This window comes from Neodiprion pinetum, chromosome 7 (genome assembly GCF_021155775.2).
Source record: "Neodiprion pinetum isolate iyNeoPine1 chromosome 7, iyNeoPine1.2, whole genome shotgun sequence".
NCBI classification, from domain to species: Eukaryota; Metazoa; Arthropoda; class Insecta; order Hymenoptera; family Diprionidae; genus Neodiprion; species Neodiprion pinetum.
The window spans coordinates 2,405,014-2,422,911 of record NC_060238.1 but is presented as its reverse complement, the minus strand read 5'-3'; the positions used below and the strand labels follow the sequence as shown (position 1 = coordinate 2,422,911).

General features: G+C 40.0%; 2 protein-coding genes across 20 annotated transcripts in view; one reads left to right on the top strand and one right to left on the bottom strand.

Moving 5' to 3' along the window:
• Positions 1-17,898, bottom strand: part of Uxt (Uxt prefoldin-like subunit) — an 84,058-nt gene that overhangs the window by 23,178 nt on the left and 42,982 nt on the right. For 16 of the 19 annotated variants that reach the window (XR_006884180.2, XR_006884179.1, XM_046634631.2 and 13 more), the window contains one exon: positions 10,570-10,713. Coding sequence is in view for 14 of the 19 variants with exons in the window: in XM_046634631.2 (XP_046490587.1) it covers positions 10,570-10,713 (144 nt within the window). In the remaining 5 variants the exon portion in view is untranslated. Of the gene's footprint in view, positions 1-1,984; positions 2,008-8,499; positions 9,835-10,569; positions 10,714-17,898 lie in introns of those variants that run through there. The other 3 variants (XR_011177553.1, XM_046634638.2, XM_046634637.2) reach the window with 3 other exon arrangements.
• LOC124223029 (uncharacterized) overlaps positions 4,016-17,898 on the top strand; it is a 291,603-nt gene continuing 277,720 nt past the window's right edge. The window contains exons 1-2 of the mRNA XM_046634639.2: positions 4,016-4,032; positions 13,608-13,722. The gene's annotated coding sequence lies outside the window, so the exon portion shown is untranslated. The remainder of the gene's footprint in view (positions 4,033-13,607; positions 13,723-17,898) is intronic.

The following is a 17,898-nucleotide window of genomic DNA, read 5'->3' as shown; positions in this document are numbered from 1 at the left end:
TGTGTTATTGGGAATCACTACCGCTTAGGACATTGAGAACGTCCCTCCACATGACATAACGTGGGACTTTTTCTACTTCACATCTCCGTTTAGAACACAACTTGTTTCCTTGCACAATGGATTGGAGTCGAAGGACGTGAGATTTAGATTGGTTTCCGAGGGACGCTGAACCCCGGGAATTTACCAATATGATCGCTGATTCCGAGCTCGGGATTTTAGTCCAGCCAGCACGCGGCTTGATTACTCGGAAGTCACGCGTCGCGTGGCAACAACTAATAATGTGTTTGCCCTCAACGCACGTCCGAAACATAACAACACACGAACGAACGTAAGGCAAGAACCCGGTGCGGTGTGTTTAAACTGCGATCAATCAACGCCAGAACGACGGTAAAGAACGATTGTGCTCGAGATTCTTGAGAGAGCTTGTTTTAAAAGGAAATATCGGAACAGGCGACGGAAATCGATGAGCTTTCGCTCAGTCAAATTTTCCGAGCTTAAGTGCCTCCGAATTAAGAACAGCACAAATCTACCGTCCACGAATCTACGATAAATTTGCTACTCCATGCTGGCCACTTAATCTCCGTCACAATATTCGATCCAATTGATGTAAGGCTGCGAAAAATTGTGGGACGTATTTGTGGAAAGAAACAAAAAACAGTAAACGATTCCCTGAATTTCCGCAAAAACCGCGCTGAGATTTCCCTGGCTATTCCAGAATTTCCTCAATTCCGTGACCAGTGGCCATCCTGGACTCACTCTTTGTGCCCGAGCTGGAATAGTTGGATACGCACTCGAACGCGATGCTGCGGAGGAACGAAGGGCCGGATGGACGCAAAAATACCGCGTATACGCTGCCGATCATAAATTATATTTTAACGATCTCTATGCGTCCGTTCTCCGGGACGGAACTCCGAGGGCCTCGTCGAGGAAGATTCCTCCTTTCCTCATCCCAGTTTCAACCCGAAGGGGTGGGGGGAGTGAAGGAGGAGGGCCGAGTCGTGCCTAGTCGTCGCACCCTGATGCCTGCTCGAGTCGACTCTGACTCCGCCCCAGGAGACGATGAGTCTTGGTGTCGCTAAGGTGTCATTCCCGGCTCTCGTCGAGGGCCTTAAAGGACCCTGTTCGGGGAAACGAAATCGTAAAATCGAGGCCAGTTTTTGCTTAATAATTTTACGATAATTACGAGACTTGAGGTTATACCGACTGTCGGGATGATCGTCGCGAAGTTATTATCATCTTTCAATTTTCAATCTACAACATCATTGGGGGAAAGTAAATTCTGAAGAGGCGAAGGCCAAGGAGGAATGAATTCACGATTGTATGAACAGACTTCATCTTCGAACGTCAGGATGCTTGCAAAATCATATTTCAAAGTAACGACTATTTCAAACCATCCGAAAATGTCAAATGGTAGAAGATATCAGGCTGAAGTTAGTTACGTTAACGTAACGAAACGTCGGGCTAAAAAATCGTCATCATAGGGGAGATTAAAAGTGTCTTTAAACGAGTTGGCTTTTTAAAGTTAAACTGTATTTTGCTTACGATAGGTATATCTGAATCTCGGACATTTCTGAAGCTAAGCATTTCATGTTAAATGGCGAAGGACTCGATGAAGAATGTCTAACCCTAAATTCCATCACCGCAAAGTCGAGAATGGGTCAGAGTTGAAAAAGTTACAAGTATAATAACGAGTAGCAGGTTCCGGATTGTCAGAAATAGGAGCGACGGGTGCAGCTGCCGCAACTCCGGGGTGTTTTAACTGCCTCAACTTCCGGCCGTTGGTTAGCTCGTACTTCGTGACGTCACTTCCATTTTGCGAATATTTAAGCACAACAATACCCGCGGTTATATTTAGTGGCCGCATAGCATGAGAATCATGAGTAGTTATAACACCGAACGGATGAGGTAAAACTTGATCGGCAATCACGCAACGTGCCAACTATTGACGATCGAATATTAATCCCCTCCACGTTTAGTGACTCACCTGATCCAGTTTCGTTCGCGATTCTAGAGGAAAAGAAAAAGATGTAATGATTAAAAAAATATCCATCATCATCGGATCGTGTGTTGACGTTTTCACCGAGCGTCGTAAAGAAAATGGCGGAGTTTCTACTTCGTTATGTATATTAAAAAACAGTTGACCGAGGACCAAGGAAGGCAAAAAAAAAAAAGCTGGTTAACGAAGCCGGGATTTTTGTTTTTTTTCTTCTTACCAACTTCTGTTTACTTTTTTACGTTGTGCAAAACCACAGTGAGTGAGAAGATTAGGAGAGTCGCTGAGAAGTTCGCAGCACGCGCGGCTCTGTACAGGGTCGTAAAAACCGCTAGTATTTAAACGAGTTGCAGAGCTGCGACGCTGAACCGGCAGTGGCAACTGCAAGTTTACATCGCCACAAACTGAACTTTCAATGCTGTAGAAAGCAAATTTTCAGCGAATATTATTAACTGCTCCGTGTAAACCGCTAGAGTTTCGTATTATATGGATCGCGTGTCGATCTCGATCGTTGTTTGCCATCCATTATGTAGGCACCTAACCGATAATGTCCATTTCACAGCTATGAAAATCTGACCCCGATCAGGAGATAAGAATCGTTTATTTTCGATTTGCACACAAATTGAACAGGTTTTCATGTATTCTCGTGTTTCCAAGATTTCAGGGCAATTCGATATTGTTCAAAGAAAATATTTCATTATAATTTGTTGTGGTGAGAAAAATGTTTCAACTAAAGTTGAAAAAATATTAATTCGTAAAATCAGAGAGTCTACCTTTTTTCAACGACCGGTAAATCGTGACATTTAAGATTTTTTTAATGTCATTTTTCAAATATTTCGATTATAGCAGGCTATTTGACATTAATATCTCGATGTTTTTTTTTTTTTGTTATATTGTTTTTAAATAAATATGTAAATGAGTATTAATATTTCGTATATATTTCTGAAATCTGAGTTACTAATTAGCCTAAAAATGAAATATTCAGGTTCATGAGTAAAATTTCATGACATTTCATACTTTTTAAGGATCGCATTGAATTTCATTACATTTGAATATGTTCAGGGTTTTTCAGGTCGTTATACACTATGTACAACAGAACCCATGTTCAGTTGCAAGAAAAATAAATAAAACCCATCAATTCTTGTACCGCAACGGCGATTTTCTTCCGCAAATTGAAAAAGTGACGAGAAGTAGGAGAGAAATCGTTCCGATAAAATTTCATCCCATTTGACAGAGGGTGTAGTGGAGTGTTTAATTTTTTTGACTTTTATTTTTCAAGTGTCACTCGAAAAATTTGTGACAAATACTGAAAACAAATCTGGAAGAGGTACGAAAATATTTAGAGATCGATACCGATTACTGTAATATTTTTCATTTATTTTTACGTGTACATCTTACGGACTTACATGTATATATTAGTTTTTTTTTTTTTTTATCGTAGTCTAATTAATCGTTCGCCAATCAACAGCAAACTGCGCCTAACAATTCCGCAGTTGGCCGTGTCCCTGTTTTGTTTTCAGTACTAATTTTTATTAGCAACGATTAATTGGACAACGATACGAAAAAAAACAAACTAATATATATGCGTATACAAGTTCGTAAGGTGTAAGCATAAAAATGTATAAAAAATATTAGAACAATTGATAGCGACTTCTAAATATTTTTCTACCCCCTCCAGGTTTTATTTTTTTTTATTTATTTATTTATTTTTTTCTTCACGACACTTTTAAAAAAAGACACAAGTTAAAAAATGAACCACCCTAGAGTGCAGTTTTGCTTGAAAGGTTCGTCGCGGATGCAGCTAATGTGGATGACTGTACTTCGGTCGCACTCTACCTACTTTAGCCATATTAATCCCGCAGTTGAAGCGCGCGTCGCGAGCCTCGCGCGCGCTAAGTTTAGTTTAGTCAGTGTCACCGAGGTCGGTATTATACGTAGCTATACGTATAAGATGTGTACCTACGTGCATGCAGCCGAGCTACATAGTAGGTTGCATACGCGGGACTTAAACTAGCGGAATTACATTCTGCTACATAATGGTAGGAAGTGTAAGGCTGCGACGTTCGCGAAGAGATATCGCGATTCTTATCGTATGAGACCTCGATTCGCGATTCCTGAATAAGTAAATAAATGAATATGATAAGAATTTTGAAGAGGGATTAAAATAGCGCGTGAATATTGAGAGAGAGAGAGAGAGAGAGAGAGAGAGAGAGAGAGAGAGAGAGAGAGAGAGAGAGAGAGAGAGAGAGAGAGAGAGAGAGACGCAACTAGGAAGGCACCAAGTAGATGTTTACTATGATTATTTTTTATTCTTTATTTCGCTCGAGTTTTTCAAGATAAGGGGGAATGTATATCAGAGACACGGAAACGGAGTACAATGTGTATACATGTATGAAATTGATAGAATGTATAGAGATAGAAAATGCAGGAAGGTCGCGTCGATGCAGATTTAAACACAAAATGGCCGGGTATGTTCTCTGATAAGATGCAAGGTTACAAAGGTTGACGCTTTGACGTCAAGCGTTTCAACAAAAATGACGCGTGGTGCAACGCTTCGAACTTAATCAACGACTCCAGTCGACGATTCCTATTTTTTCCAATTTTTAATTTTTTTTTTCTTTTATTTTCATCTTCAAGTTTTCAACGAATCAATATTAGTAGACAAAATACCACATGTTACGATACGATCAAGCTATCTTTATGCGAATCGATTCAATCTAGTCGTGATCTTCGTTCTACTCTTTCATCCTGACAATGACCCGGATCAATTGGAATTTCATTTCAATAAGTCTGATGATGGAAAATTGCGATAAAAAGTAACGAGGGCAGGTGAATATGTGTATACAATATTGATCGATCTTATTCCTACATCTAATGAAATCTGAGTAAATTTTTCTAGAGGCTTTATTAGATATATATTAGATACTTGGTGGTGAAAATATTGTCGAGTCTCGATGATGAGGAATAAACTGGTTGAAATCAGAAAGCAAAAGGCAGGGTAACAATGTGCCAGTGCATTGCGGTCGTGTATGAATTGTATTAATTATAAGCCCGTTACGAAATAATGAAACATCGCAATTGCAAAATGGCATGCAATTGATCGAGACTTGAATCTGCACGATAATTGGCAATCTCGATCAAACCTGAACAAGACTGTACAAGAGCAGTTCGACTTTGAGGACGGGGCGAAAATGAAAGTTTAAAAGGACTGGTTACATCAGAGATCGAAAAAAACGCCGATTTGTTTCTTTTTCTACGTGGTGTAATTCTATTGCATTTAAATATTTTATAATGAAAAAAAAAATTGCTAATAAGTGTATACTCGAATATACCTCCGTTTGTAAAAAAAAAAGAAAAAAGAAAAACAATCAAAAAACAAGTTATAATGTAAATGCCATGGAAATACAAAAAAAAAAAAAAAAATTGTCAGCTTTTTTTCGGTCTCTAATGTACCCGGTCCCTTGATAAAAACAAGTTCCATGAATGTTGTATATTACTACACCGATCTTAGGTACGTGAAACTTGTCTTAATAGATGCGAAACTACGCCGTGGAATGGAAAACAGCGTACGTACACAGGTGTGGAAAAATTATCGACGAGTACTGTTAAAGCAGCAACGCGGTTTCTCGAACGGAACATTGTAACTTCTGGTACGGTTGGTTGGTTGGTTGGTTGGTTGGTTGGTTGGTTAGTTAGTTAGTTGGTTGGTTAGGCGGTAGGTGAGAGGGAGGGGAGGGCGAGGGGGGGGATAGACTCTAATGTCAAGGAAATCTTGTGTGTAAATCGCGTTTGTGTGTTTGTGCACGTGTCGGTTTTCCGCGAGTTCCTCCCGCCCCGCTCTCTATCACTCTATCTCTCTCGTTCTCCACCTTGTCGAGTGTTGTCGGAGTGCACATGTGCAACATATCGCGCAAAAACTAACCAGCTTTCGACCAGTGTGCACTCCAATACCACAAGACGTCGTATAACGAACGCGGTTACGCAAGAAGCTCTCCTCCGCCTTTCTTAGACTTTGAAGCAGACTGCCAAGTTTTGCATTTATCTTTATCTCTCTCTCTCTCTCTATCTCTCTCTCTCTATTGGCGTTTGGCACGGGATCCGCCGACGCGGTGGCTCGCGGAAAATGCGCGCATAAGCAGGCCTGGAGGGGGGCGGGGGAGGGGGAGGGAGGCCGACATTGCAACTGTGTGCAAACTCCAATGTTACAACTGCCATGCCGCTACATACTTATACTCTCGACGACTATGCTCTCGTTCTTCGAACTTGCGTTATTCGCCGGCCACGGACTTATAGACGCGGTACACCCGGTACACTCGGTGCAACAAGTTATATTTAAACGCCATTATGCACTGACCGTGTTATCCAACATTCGCATAGGCGTAACCTGCAACGTGTCGTTCGTGTCGGTGTTTGTAAACGAAAAATTCACCGATAACGTTTTACCAGAGTTGATGCTGAAGTTAGTTGGTAACGTTAGCGTAACCAAAATGTCGTAGGAACGATTTGTTACATTAGAATTTTAGAATTACTTCGAAGGAGTTGGCTTTTCGATACGAGAGCATCGTTTGCTTATCGTGGTTTAACAAATTTCATACATTTCTAACGTTGCAATGTAACGAGTTTTTCTAAATCGATTTTGCATCGTTACGGTAACGTTACCAACTTCAACCTCAGATTCAGAACTCGTTATCATCCGTCAGGTTCTCTAAGTCTTCGAAAAAAGAGCTCTGCTGTCCTCTTTGTCGTAGAAAATCGTGATTTCGCAACTCTAGGATTTTAAAAATTATACAACGAAACATGCTCGTAGATCCTAAAACTCGACTATATCCGCGGATCCGCGAAGCAGCGATTTCTTCCTAATGTTTCGTTACCTTGACGTTAATGGCTTGTCCGTCCTTCGACCCGAGGAAAACTTGACGAGGTCTTTTAAGATTAATTTACAACGCCGTTTTGTACTGTCGAACCATAATCTTTGCTAACAAGGACCGTGTGCGTCGATTTGGTGCGAATGGCACGGATCAGAATTGATTCATAGAAAATTGACAATTTTTATCGCGATTCCTCGTTTCAGCCCTAGTCGGTCACACAAAAGTGATATTTTGCTTAAAAACTGAGTTCTAAAAGTCGAAAAAAAATATCCAAGTATTGTTTGAAGATCGCAAGATAAGCTCTCTTTATTTTCATAACGCAAATGGATTGTTTGAACATTGTAAAACATCGGCAAAGTTGAAGAAAGTGCCAAAAATTTTTTGGGCACAGAAATACAACGATACGTTTCCTTAGTATTTTTCGCCGCTGAATGCAAATCTCATATCAAAAATTAAATAAAACTAACGACAACCCATAAAATGGGGTGAAAACGGGGTGAATTATCAACATTGTTTTAGACAGTGTTCTCGAATGAAATTTACATGAATATTTATTTTGAGACAGTACCATTTTAGATCGAGAATAAGTGCAACCCCCAATACTATCTATACGCACCCCTGAGAAGGGTGAAAACTACCCCTATGCATTGAATTTTGTAAATCAAATGGCAATTCCGAGATCTCTGTTTATCAACCAATGAATTCCAAACTTTTTCAGCATACGTTTGTCGTCAAATTTCTCCGCCAACGAATTACCTTCACGGAAATACGTTGTTTCTTTTTTTCGCCTACGTATATTTATAACAATCATAAACAATTAAGGACTTGCAGAAATTCCCAATCATTCCAAAGTTTAGCAATTTTTTTCAGCTGAAAGTGCAAAGAAATTCAGGGTTTTCCGTGGGATGTAAGAATAAAAAATAAAGTATTAAAAGAAAAAGAAAGAAAAAAAAAAGGCTTCTGCGACTGAAAGGGTTAAGCGACGTTTGAGAGTTGCGGAAATTCTCGTTCCAAGACGAGAGACAGAGTCTGAAGTGCACTGCTGATGCGACAACGGCAACAGCAGCAGCAGCTGGTTCCTTCTTCGTTACAGATACGTTTTTTTTTTTTCTTTTCCTTCTTGCTATAAAGACTCCGGAGTTCCGTGATCGGGTCTCGCGCGTATGTAGAGTGTGGAAAAACCGGAACACCGGGACATGTCCATAACCTGCGATGATTCGTTCGCCTTACCCGGGGCATCGATTGAGCGATCGTGCCGAGCTCGTTGCGAACTCGACTCGGGTCTAACATCTTGTACCGATTTACCGCATACCTCGGCAACGCCGACTCCACACTGGTAACAGTGGTTACCCCGTTTTATCGACATCCCGTGTCTCTCTGCGTCATTGCCTCTCGCGGGTTTCACTCCTGTTTTAATTACGCGTACGAGATTGGGTGTTCGTTTATTACCTTTCTTTCATGTTTTTTTTTTTTTTTTTTTCAACCTCGAAACCTGGCGGTAATAGCGAACAGACCGTAGAAATCATTTTTCTCCGCGTACGATATTTGTAAAACCCGCTTACAACTCGAATTCCAAGATTATTTTCCTTTTCTCTGCCGATCGTGTTAACTTATTCTAATTTAATCTACAGTTCCTACCTTTTCGTAATCGCGTTCATCGGTAGTCCACCACCGTAAATTCGATCTTCATTGATGTTTCGCAATTGATTATTCTATTTTTTTTTTTCATTTTTCGTTTGTTGCCGAATATTACTCCGATAAACATTAAGTATAAACTAATATTTTACACCTCTGTAATAGGAACTTCATCACCGTTTACCCATAATTCGCGACGTTAATAAATACACAGAAGTTAAGGCTTTTCAACAGCTTTTAAAATTTGATGAATTATTCGTCATTTTTTTATTTTTTTATTTTTTTTTATTTTTTGAATGTATCTAATAAATTCTCGTATTCACACACGCGTTATATTTTACGAATAATATACAAGATCCGTTTTTATATGTACAAGTATTTGATACGCAACGTTTTTATGAAGTAGTATAATTGATTTATTTAATCGCACAAGTTTAACGAGAGCGAGAAAAATTCAACTCCGAATTTTATGATGCATGATACGTAAGATAAAATATTGCAAAAGGAAAGAGGAAAATATTTACGAACATTTTGATTCATCTTCGATAATCTTCCGTGATGAAATTGTAGTTTTTCTTTTTGAGATTTTACAAGTTTAACTTAATGTGAAATTAATTGATTAATTTATCCATCATCCAGCATCTTCCGTGACGAAATTTTAATTTCTCTGGTTTAACGTTCATCGATTATTTAAAATTCTTTACGTTTAAAGATTAAACGTTTGATCCAGTATGAAATCTTCCGTGGTGAAAATATCGTTGTTTTCCTCTTCAGTTGATGCAATGAAAGTTTTGCTGGGATTGTTCGTTTTTCTTCAAAGGAAGATTCGTTCATCCAGCTTCGGATCATCCTTGTTGCCATCTACGATGAGCGCATCCAGCGATGAGGTTGAATTCCCGCGATATTTTAACGATCTCTTGCAATATTGATAATTGAACGAAAATAATAGTAAAATGTTAAGAAACAGAATATGATATAAACAGCGTTCGATAAAAATTCTCACGTAGTTTTGAAAACGTGAAATTATACCATTTAATCGCAAAATCACTCCACAGCCATTTTTCCCAAGTGACGGTCAAACATTTTTTATTTTTATTCTTCTTGAGCTTTCACGTGTAAAGAATTTTTTGTATATTGCTGCGCATGCATTAACTGCAGGTACGTTTTTAACCGCTCGTTTTGACTTTTAAAAATTTGTTTTGCCTTTTTAACTAACCAATTCTATCTGATGACTATAAAATACAGTTATAGCAACAAATACTTTGCATCTATTGATAAACATTAAACTATAAGAGATCGTAGTCATGCATAATGAAAGTAATTTTCGTGTTGTTGCATCTGAAATGTAGAATGCGAAGTTTACACATGGATTCTTCAACTTTTTTTTTTCGTTCATGCACAACACATTTAAAAGACATACATTAATAAGAAAATGATGCGGCCAGGGTGTACACTGTTCATGAAAAACCTGGAAGTTTGGAAAAAATCAGGGAAAAGTCGGAGAATTTAAGAATTGTTGTAAAAAACATTTGAAATTTTCAAGCATTTGTTTTTTTTTTTTAAATAGGTACGGCAATACGTATTTAATATAATGAGCAAACTTTCTTTTCTTGTTTTTACCAATTTTTATAGATCACTCTCGAAATTGAAGCTTTTTTCATTCAAACAACGTCGACAAGGTGTAATTTTTTTCAAATTCTTACCACTGACAATGATTTGTGAGTAAATTTTAATTAAAAATTCATCTTAAAACGTTTATAATGATGAATAAACAACTATTGACTTTACTTAACTTCGGCTCGGTGGTATCAGTTTGAAAAATAAAATAACGTATTCCTCGTGTTGTCATTTGAATATCGGAAAGCTTCGATTTCCGAGAGCAAAGTTTTAAATTGGATTTCCGAATCGCTTGTCTACGAGTTTTTTTTCTGTACAATAGACCAAAAAATGTTTCTCCAAAGCAAAGCACCCTGATGCATAGCCATGCTTTCCAAGAAAATCTAGACGAGTAAGGGAAATTCGTTTTTGAAATTTCGGTGTACACCCTGATTGCCTAATTTGTAGACGTCTCACCTTCCGTTATGCGTCGGGAAGCCTCCTCAAGGTCGGCTCTCGCATCTTTCAATATAACGAACATTAGGGGAAGCATTTCCCAGGGATACCGGAAACGCTCTAGGAGTTTGGTACTGTACTCTAATAGAACCTCGACGTTTTCACCTGTAACATAAAACAGATAATAAATATTGACCGTGCCGTTATGGACGCGCGAAGTCGTAGAAAATAGAAGCCAATGCGTAAATAATCGGGATGTCCAACGATGTCGGAATTCAAAATTCCCGGTCATTTTTTTCAAAACTCTCCTATATTCGTATATAATGATTTCTACGGCGTTTGTGCTTTATCATGATACAATCAACATCGAACACCGTCATTGTATTCGACGATGTGTAGAACTGATGAACTCGGTTGGAATCAAAACTGGAGAGCAATGAGAAAATAAAAGGGTAACAATATCGAATTTTCAAATACCTGCCCGAAAGTCTATTTCGTAGAATTTCAAAACGTAGAAAACCGAAGTACGGAAAAGTCAAAACGAAATGTGAAGTATAGAAAATCAGAATATAGAACCGTCACGATGCTGTTGAATTCTTATTCGTTGTGAAAAAAAAACTATTTTATATTACAGCTCTCTTTCTGTACTCTGACCTTTCTAAATTTTCACTTTCTCTGTAATTTCAAAATTCTATAAAACCGATTTACACGTCCTTCAAAATTCGAGATTGTGAATATAGAAACGGTAATTTCAACGCGAATTCCCGTACAATTTCCGCATTTGCAAGGGCACTTTGAAATTCCCGTTTACCGGACACCCCGTTAGTAATTCCCGACGAATCCTGCGATAAAATAACGAAAAACGTACCATTAGGCGACTAAAATATTGCCAACTAATTGCCGGTTGTCGACAAATAAGAATGAGATTGTTTTTCCGAGAAAATAATAATAATCCGATCCGTGGAGAGCTTATGATTACCCGGTACTAATGTGCAGTACGTATAGTTGGACTTGGCTCCGCCGCTTTTGCACCGTCTCGTCTTCGCAATTCGCTCCCTCCTCTTCACTCGGCAGCTCGCTTCAATGAGATAATTCATTCCGACGAATTCACTTCCATATCCCCATTATTTTTTATACCGCAGCCGAATTATTTCCGCGTTCTTGGTTCGCGATGGACGAGGTGCGTAAACTCTCGAGTTTCGAGACTAGGCTTTCTCATTTCTCGAGTGAATTTTTTTTCTAGGGACTAGAGAATCCTCGACTAGGAATTCCCGGGTGTTCTAGAATTTTCGAGGATTTTCTAAAAGTTTGAAAAAATTGTGAAACTGTTGATATGTATCTTAACTTCCTTCCCTGGATAAGCAAAGTTTTTTAGTGGTCGTTTTTTTTACACTCTGTTAAAAGATACATTTAAATGAGGATCCAATAAGGTTAATATGCTCTCAAAATATTTAAGAGACGCATACCTAAAACCTCTATAGGAATGTCCAACAAACTTTTCCTGCGTGAGAAAAAAAATTCCCAAGATTCTCGTAAATGCCCCCTCAACTAATTTCAAGCCGTAATTAATTCCGGGGTGAAAATAACAAAACGTAGGCGAATGTAGCGTTTCGCATGCGGAGAGAACGCAGCGAAGGATATCTGAAAGGTCGATTTTCTCGAGTGTGCGTAGCGCGATACGACGGTGAAAACCGGCGCGTTCGTCCTTCTATGACATGATATATTAGAGTCGTAGGCGGCCAATGAAAGCTGCGAGCCGCGAGGCTCCGCCCACAACATCCGGAACTGTTTTTAAAACGGAAATGGCTCCTCCCGGCGCCGTTCGCGGCCGAACCGTGAAACGAATTGGAGAAAGAAGCGAGGAAGATGCGGCGGCGGCGGCGCGTTTCGGCCTCAGGTGATGGGTTTTTGCTTTTTTTCTCATACGGCAGGCGTATCGAACGGCCGAGGCGTCGGTCGGCGCTTGTACCGGCGTCTCGGTCTCTCTCCGGACGCCATTTTGCTCCTATGTTATCCAGGCGTAGACGCGATCCGGGCAAGCAAGGGGAACGAGGCGCGAGACGGGCGATGAGAAAGAGTAGGAGGAGGAGGAGGAGGAGGAGGAGGAGGAGGAGATAGTATAAACGCTAGTCAGGAATTGTGTTTTATCCACTCGACGACGCCGCAAACGATACGCTGACAATTAATGACGACGACTACTGACGTGGAAAACCGTTGGAAGAATCGAGTGATAAATATGACGCGTCGCGACGCCTCGGATTAGGTATCAGGAGCAGCGGGGTGTACAACAAGTGTACCCTTTTACTTTTTTATTTGAGAACTTGGATGACATTCTGGTACCACGCACAGCAACGGAAATGAATTTTGAAAAGGAAATTGACCAGCAAGAATGGTAGAATTTATTATCGTGATAACAAACAATGGAAAGGATCCCGCGGAATTTTTGTGGAAATTGGATCTCGGTCGAATTGACTGGATTTTAAATATTTTATAAGGGTCCTGTACTAAAGCATTGAGTGTACTTTTGGTTTTTTAGCCAGATTTTCCCCCAAAGACCGCCCCCAAATATGCGGAGGTAAATCGTTTAGGTATCTCGCAATTCGGGATTCACCGTAATAAGTTAGATTATTTGGAACCCGTTGCAACTATGATATGCAATATCCACCAAAATATTAGATCTCGACGACGGAACTTGAACTTGTGGAAAAAACGACAAATTGTTGTCAAAAATTTGACAAAGTATGGAGTTTATTGTATTCTTGAATTACGATGCGAACGGAAACCCAGAATGAAAAAGTTCTACAAGCCACATTTTTCGATGAGTCAAAAACCGTGACTCCTTTTTATATCTTCACTGCTTCCAAAATTGCAGAAATTAACCTTAAAAATGTTGAAAAATCTCCAATTAATGTTTGCTCGTCTATCAAGTGTTTAGCTTGACTTTGTTAACGTCGACTTAATGTTATTGCGAACGACACTCGTCACATCCTTAAATTTAGAGTGATGATTCGATCATCGGTATCATTCAGTAACATCACTGGGGTCTTATTTATGCGCAGGGTCTGAGAATTATCGAAAAAGCATTGAAGAACGTTCAGTTAGAAGTTCAGCAGCTGAAGGATGACGAAAACTGGAACGTCTCTGTGATCGGAGATGACAATTTTGGCGACAAAGGTAAGAAAAGTATGCAAAAATTTCTACATCACAAACTTCCTCCAAGATATCTCTGCATTGCTCCGTAACCTTATCATGATACATACGGAGAATTCTAAGAGAGATAATATCAGTCCTCTTCTGTTTGTTTAAACTTCGTGGCGTCGTTGAAGAAAAATATATTAAACGAGAGCCGCGTCTTCACGTTGCTACGACCTAGTGGGACCATTAATGCCATGGTGTATTAAATATCGCCCCACGTCTGCGACTGATAGAGTATACATTATGCTTTTCATCGCTGATCGCGTCGCGCCCTTGAAGTAATTGAAACGACGATCAAGCGGCGATCGATCGATCATCGAAACGATGATTCGTTCCGAGAGGAGGATCATCGAACGTTTGCGCAGTTTTCGCAACCAAGTCGAAACGAATTGGTTCGATTATTCCATTTTATGGATGGAGTCCTCGGACGGAGTTTGCTGTGCGGATACCGAGGAGTCGTAACACCTACAAACTTTCCAAGTTTCCCACATATACACGGTGCATTTGACTGCTGCGTGGGTATTAGAATGATATGCATCTCGGTATACGTATACGTATATTGCAATACGCGCCGATATAACCAAGAACGGCGCAAAGCCGTTCCTCCGCAATTTCGTTTTACGACTTTTCGTCGCCAGTCTGTCAGTCAGCAGGACGACTGCAATCTCAAGACCACGTCGCGGTTTTCACCCGAATCTTGGATCTCCGAATTCCTAACCCAGTACGTACTCTCTGGATTCCTGCTCCATTTATCGAAACAAAGAAGCTGGAGACTGGTCTCAATAGATGCGGAATATAAACGAAACGTGGAAACTGGGTTAGGTACTCCAACACTGTCGGAAAATTCAGCGTGTCGATAAAAGTCCGCACCGATTAGTGTAAAATTAAGCATTATCGGTGTAAGTCGTTCGATTCTTGAGACCAATTGGTCTCAAAATGAACACTGAAATGGTGTGGACTTCTGTAGTAGAATATTTCCGGTGTTACATTTGACACCACATTTATAACGATCAATTTTGGGACAAAGTGGTGGAGTGCAACTCCTAATCCTTTCAAACCCTTCCGAGAAAATATCCAAACATTTTCGCCACTACCGTGAAGTCGTCCGGAGTTTGTCCAGAGTTGGCTTATCGAGTTGGCCGAGTTTCGGTTATCGGACACTCCCGACTGGCTGGTGGTGCTCTTGTGCCTTTCGTATGCCACAACAACGTGCAGAGAGAGGCGAGGCAACTGCACTTCCGGTCCTTCAACAACAACTCACTACTCGGCCAATCGCACGTAGTAACAAAAGCGGGTATTAACTTCTCAGAATTATCCGCGACACAACGTAGCCACAATATTATGCCATGATAGACTTTCAGTGTTATTGTTACACGCTGCCTGGCGTATCGCTGTTGCACGTATGGAACCCTCTACTGATCGTTGGGCTCGTGCTTTGGATCCTTTTTCCGTTTCTGGTAAGCGAACAATTTCATCGGTATTAAAATCCACCATCGGAAAAGTATCGCGATCGACCTGGAAGGTGATTTTTTACATGGTGTCGACACTTGTTGTGTACTCCCTTCCGCACGCTATTCGAAAGGTTTGGACCAAAGCGATACGACAAAGATGGGACAAAAGTATAGAACATAAATTTTATTTCCTTGCATGATTGATTTCAACTGGCGCTTCCTTGTAAGGATCGATTAAGACGGATGAAAAAAATTGTACGAGTAACCCATAGCATCAGTGCTGTGCCAATCAGCAGTTGAGAATGACGATATAAAAGTAATTCGTAAATTGTTATTAATCATCAGAGATCGTCACAAATATTGAATTACCAACTATTTAAGTGATAACATAAAATATTCTATATCTTTGGTGCAAATCATTGTTATGTTGGATAAATTTTGGTCCAAGCCCAACGAATTGTTCATCCGTAAAGTACAAGAGTGTACACGCCACGCCCTGATTTTTTCACCTTTGTTTAAGTTCAATTTTCTTGGGCAATAGAGAATTATTTGGTGTTTGAAAGAAGCGACTCGAGGTCTCTCGAGTTTGAGTGTGTATTTCGGAGCATTTCCAAAGTTTTAAAATTTCAGAGTCCTCTGTATTGTTGAGAATTATACACGTCCGTTCACACGTGATACCGGGACTGTGAGAATCCGATGAAATCATTGATTGATACCGTGAAACTCTCCGTGAGAGGATCAGCGTTCAATGGGAAACCTGATCCTTCGCTGCAGGCGAATTGCGAGGTGGATGGAAATGAGCTTCGATCACCGAAACTACAAACGGGAATTTCAGTTTTCCAGAATCAGGTTGCAGGCGGCGAGGGAATGACGAAACGAAGAGACAGCGAAGGCTATCGGATCTGCGTGCTATGCAGAAACGGGCGGTGCTTTGTAGCAGCGATACCGTTGTTGTTTACCAGTGTAACGGAACTCTCCATCCCGCATCCGACCGATGTGTGGCTCAAACGCATCCGCAGCTCGATGAAACTTTCAATTAAAAATTTTGTTGATTTGCCCCCCCTCGTCCGAACTCCAACCACGACGCACGTTCGCATGGACACGGACATGCGGACACTTCGTCGCTTCTACGCGCAGGTATCTGTTTCCGGTTGTGTTTCACATTTCCGCGTTATGTTGCACCGCTTCGGAACGGAGTAACCAGAAACTCCGAGTGATTTTAGAATTTATTCAGTGTGCCTTGGAAAGGATTCTTCGTTCAGATCGGTTTCTATATAATTTAAGGGGTGGCTTTATTATTTATAGTTTTAAGAACATTCAGGAATTTTTTCATTTAAATTGATAACAAAATGACGGCACGCCGCACGTATGAGTAGCGAACGACCACGTTTTGAAATTGATGGCATAGGTATCTCGGTCAATATTTATCCCACAGACTTGAAGTTTTTACGCAATCTTTAAAACTGGTTTATCGATTCAAGCTCGTGGCTAGATTTTTGAATTTCAATTCCGAAATTTTTTTATAGAAATTTGATCAATTAATTTTTAGTCGAAAAATTTAAGTTTTTGTTCATAATCGTGCATATTTAAACGCGATTTTTTTTTTTTCAACAATTGGACTACGAGCTCAAACCCGAAAAGGTTTTTTTTTTTTGCTTGTTGCAAGTTGGACAGTGATGTCAGGAGATGATAAATTTCAATGAAAAAATTCTAAAATGTTCTTGAAACTATAAATAATAAAGCCCTCAGACTCAAATTGCATTAAGTATTTTCATTTCTTTGACCCTTCTCCCCCCTGAGTGAAGAGTGAAACACCAAGCTTTCCGAGCATTCCGAAATTAAAGCGACAATGAGATTCGAAGGTGGTTTGCAAAGTGTGTTTCGAACATTGACGGAGCAACTTTCGTTTCAACCTTTCACGATTTCGACGTTATATATATTATATATGTTTCCAAAGACGAGTTCGGAACATTGGAAGAATGTCTGGGATTGCAGAGTTCAGCAGCTATTCCGGTGCAGTGCAGTTTTCAGCTTGCAGCCACGTTGCTGCTGATGTGCGGCTAGACTGCAGCAGTTGAGAGAAATATATAAGGATCACTCTCCGGCTTTTACGACTTCGGCATTTCGGAAGTTGTAAAATTCTCCACCGTCGTCAACTGTACGGATAGAGTAGTACCGAACCCTCTTTTTATCCGTCTTTCTCTCTGCTCCCGAGGGCATGAAATCCTGTGAAAGCATTCGGTGATGGTCGATCGATTGCGATTTCGAAAAACGAAAAATCTAATCGAGTTAATTTTCTCTCGTCGTTTAATTCCGAACGTTGCTGTTTACATTTCGTTTTACGTGTGAAAATTATGCCCGTTGAAGAAGAGAAACCTATTAAAGCAAATTTATGAAAAACCGTTTTCTCGACAAATTAAGTTACACGATGGACGTAAATTAAACGAATCTCCCGAATTTCTCACCACTTTAAATCGATATCCAAGCTTCTGTTAACAACTTGTAAAAAATTATCGCAGCTTACGTTCAAATAAGTTGGATAAATCTCGTAATTAAATGACTGAAAATCGTTGATTTTTAATTCGTCAAACTCCTTAGCGCCGCGGCTTCTGGCTTTCCATATTGCAGGCGTTGATCGATTTAGACGCAATCAATTTGGCGCGTGAGAGAGAAAAGGAACGAAGAATAAGAGACTGGCATACGA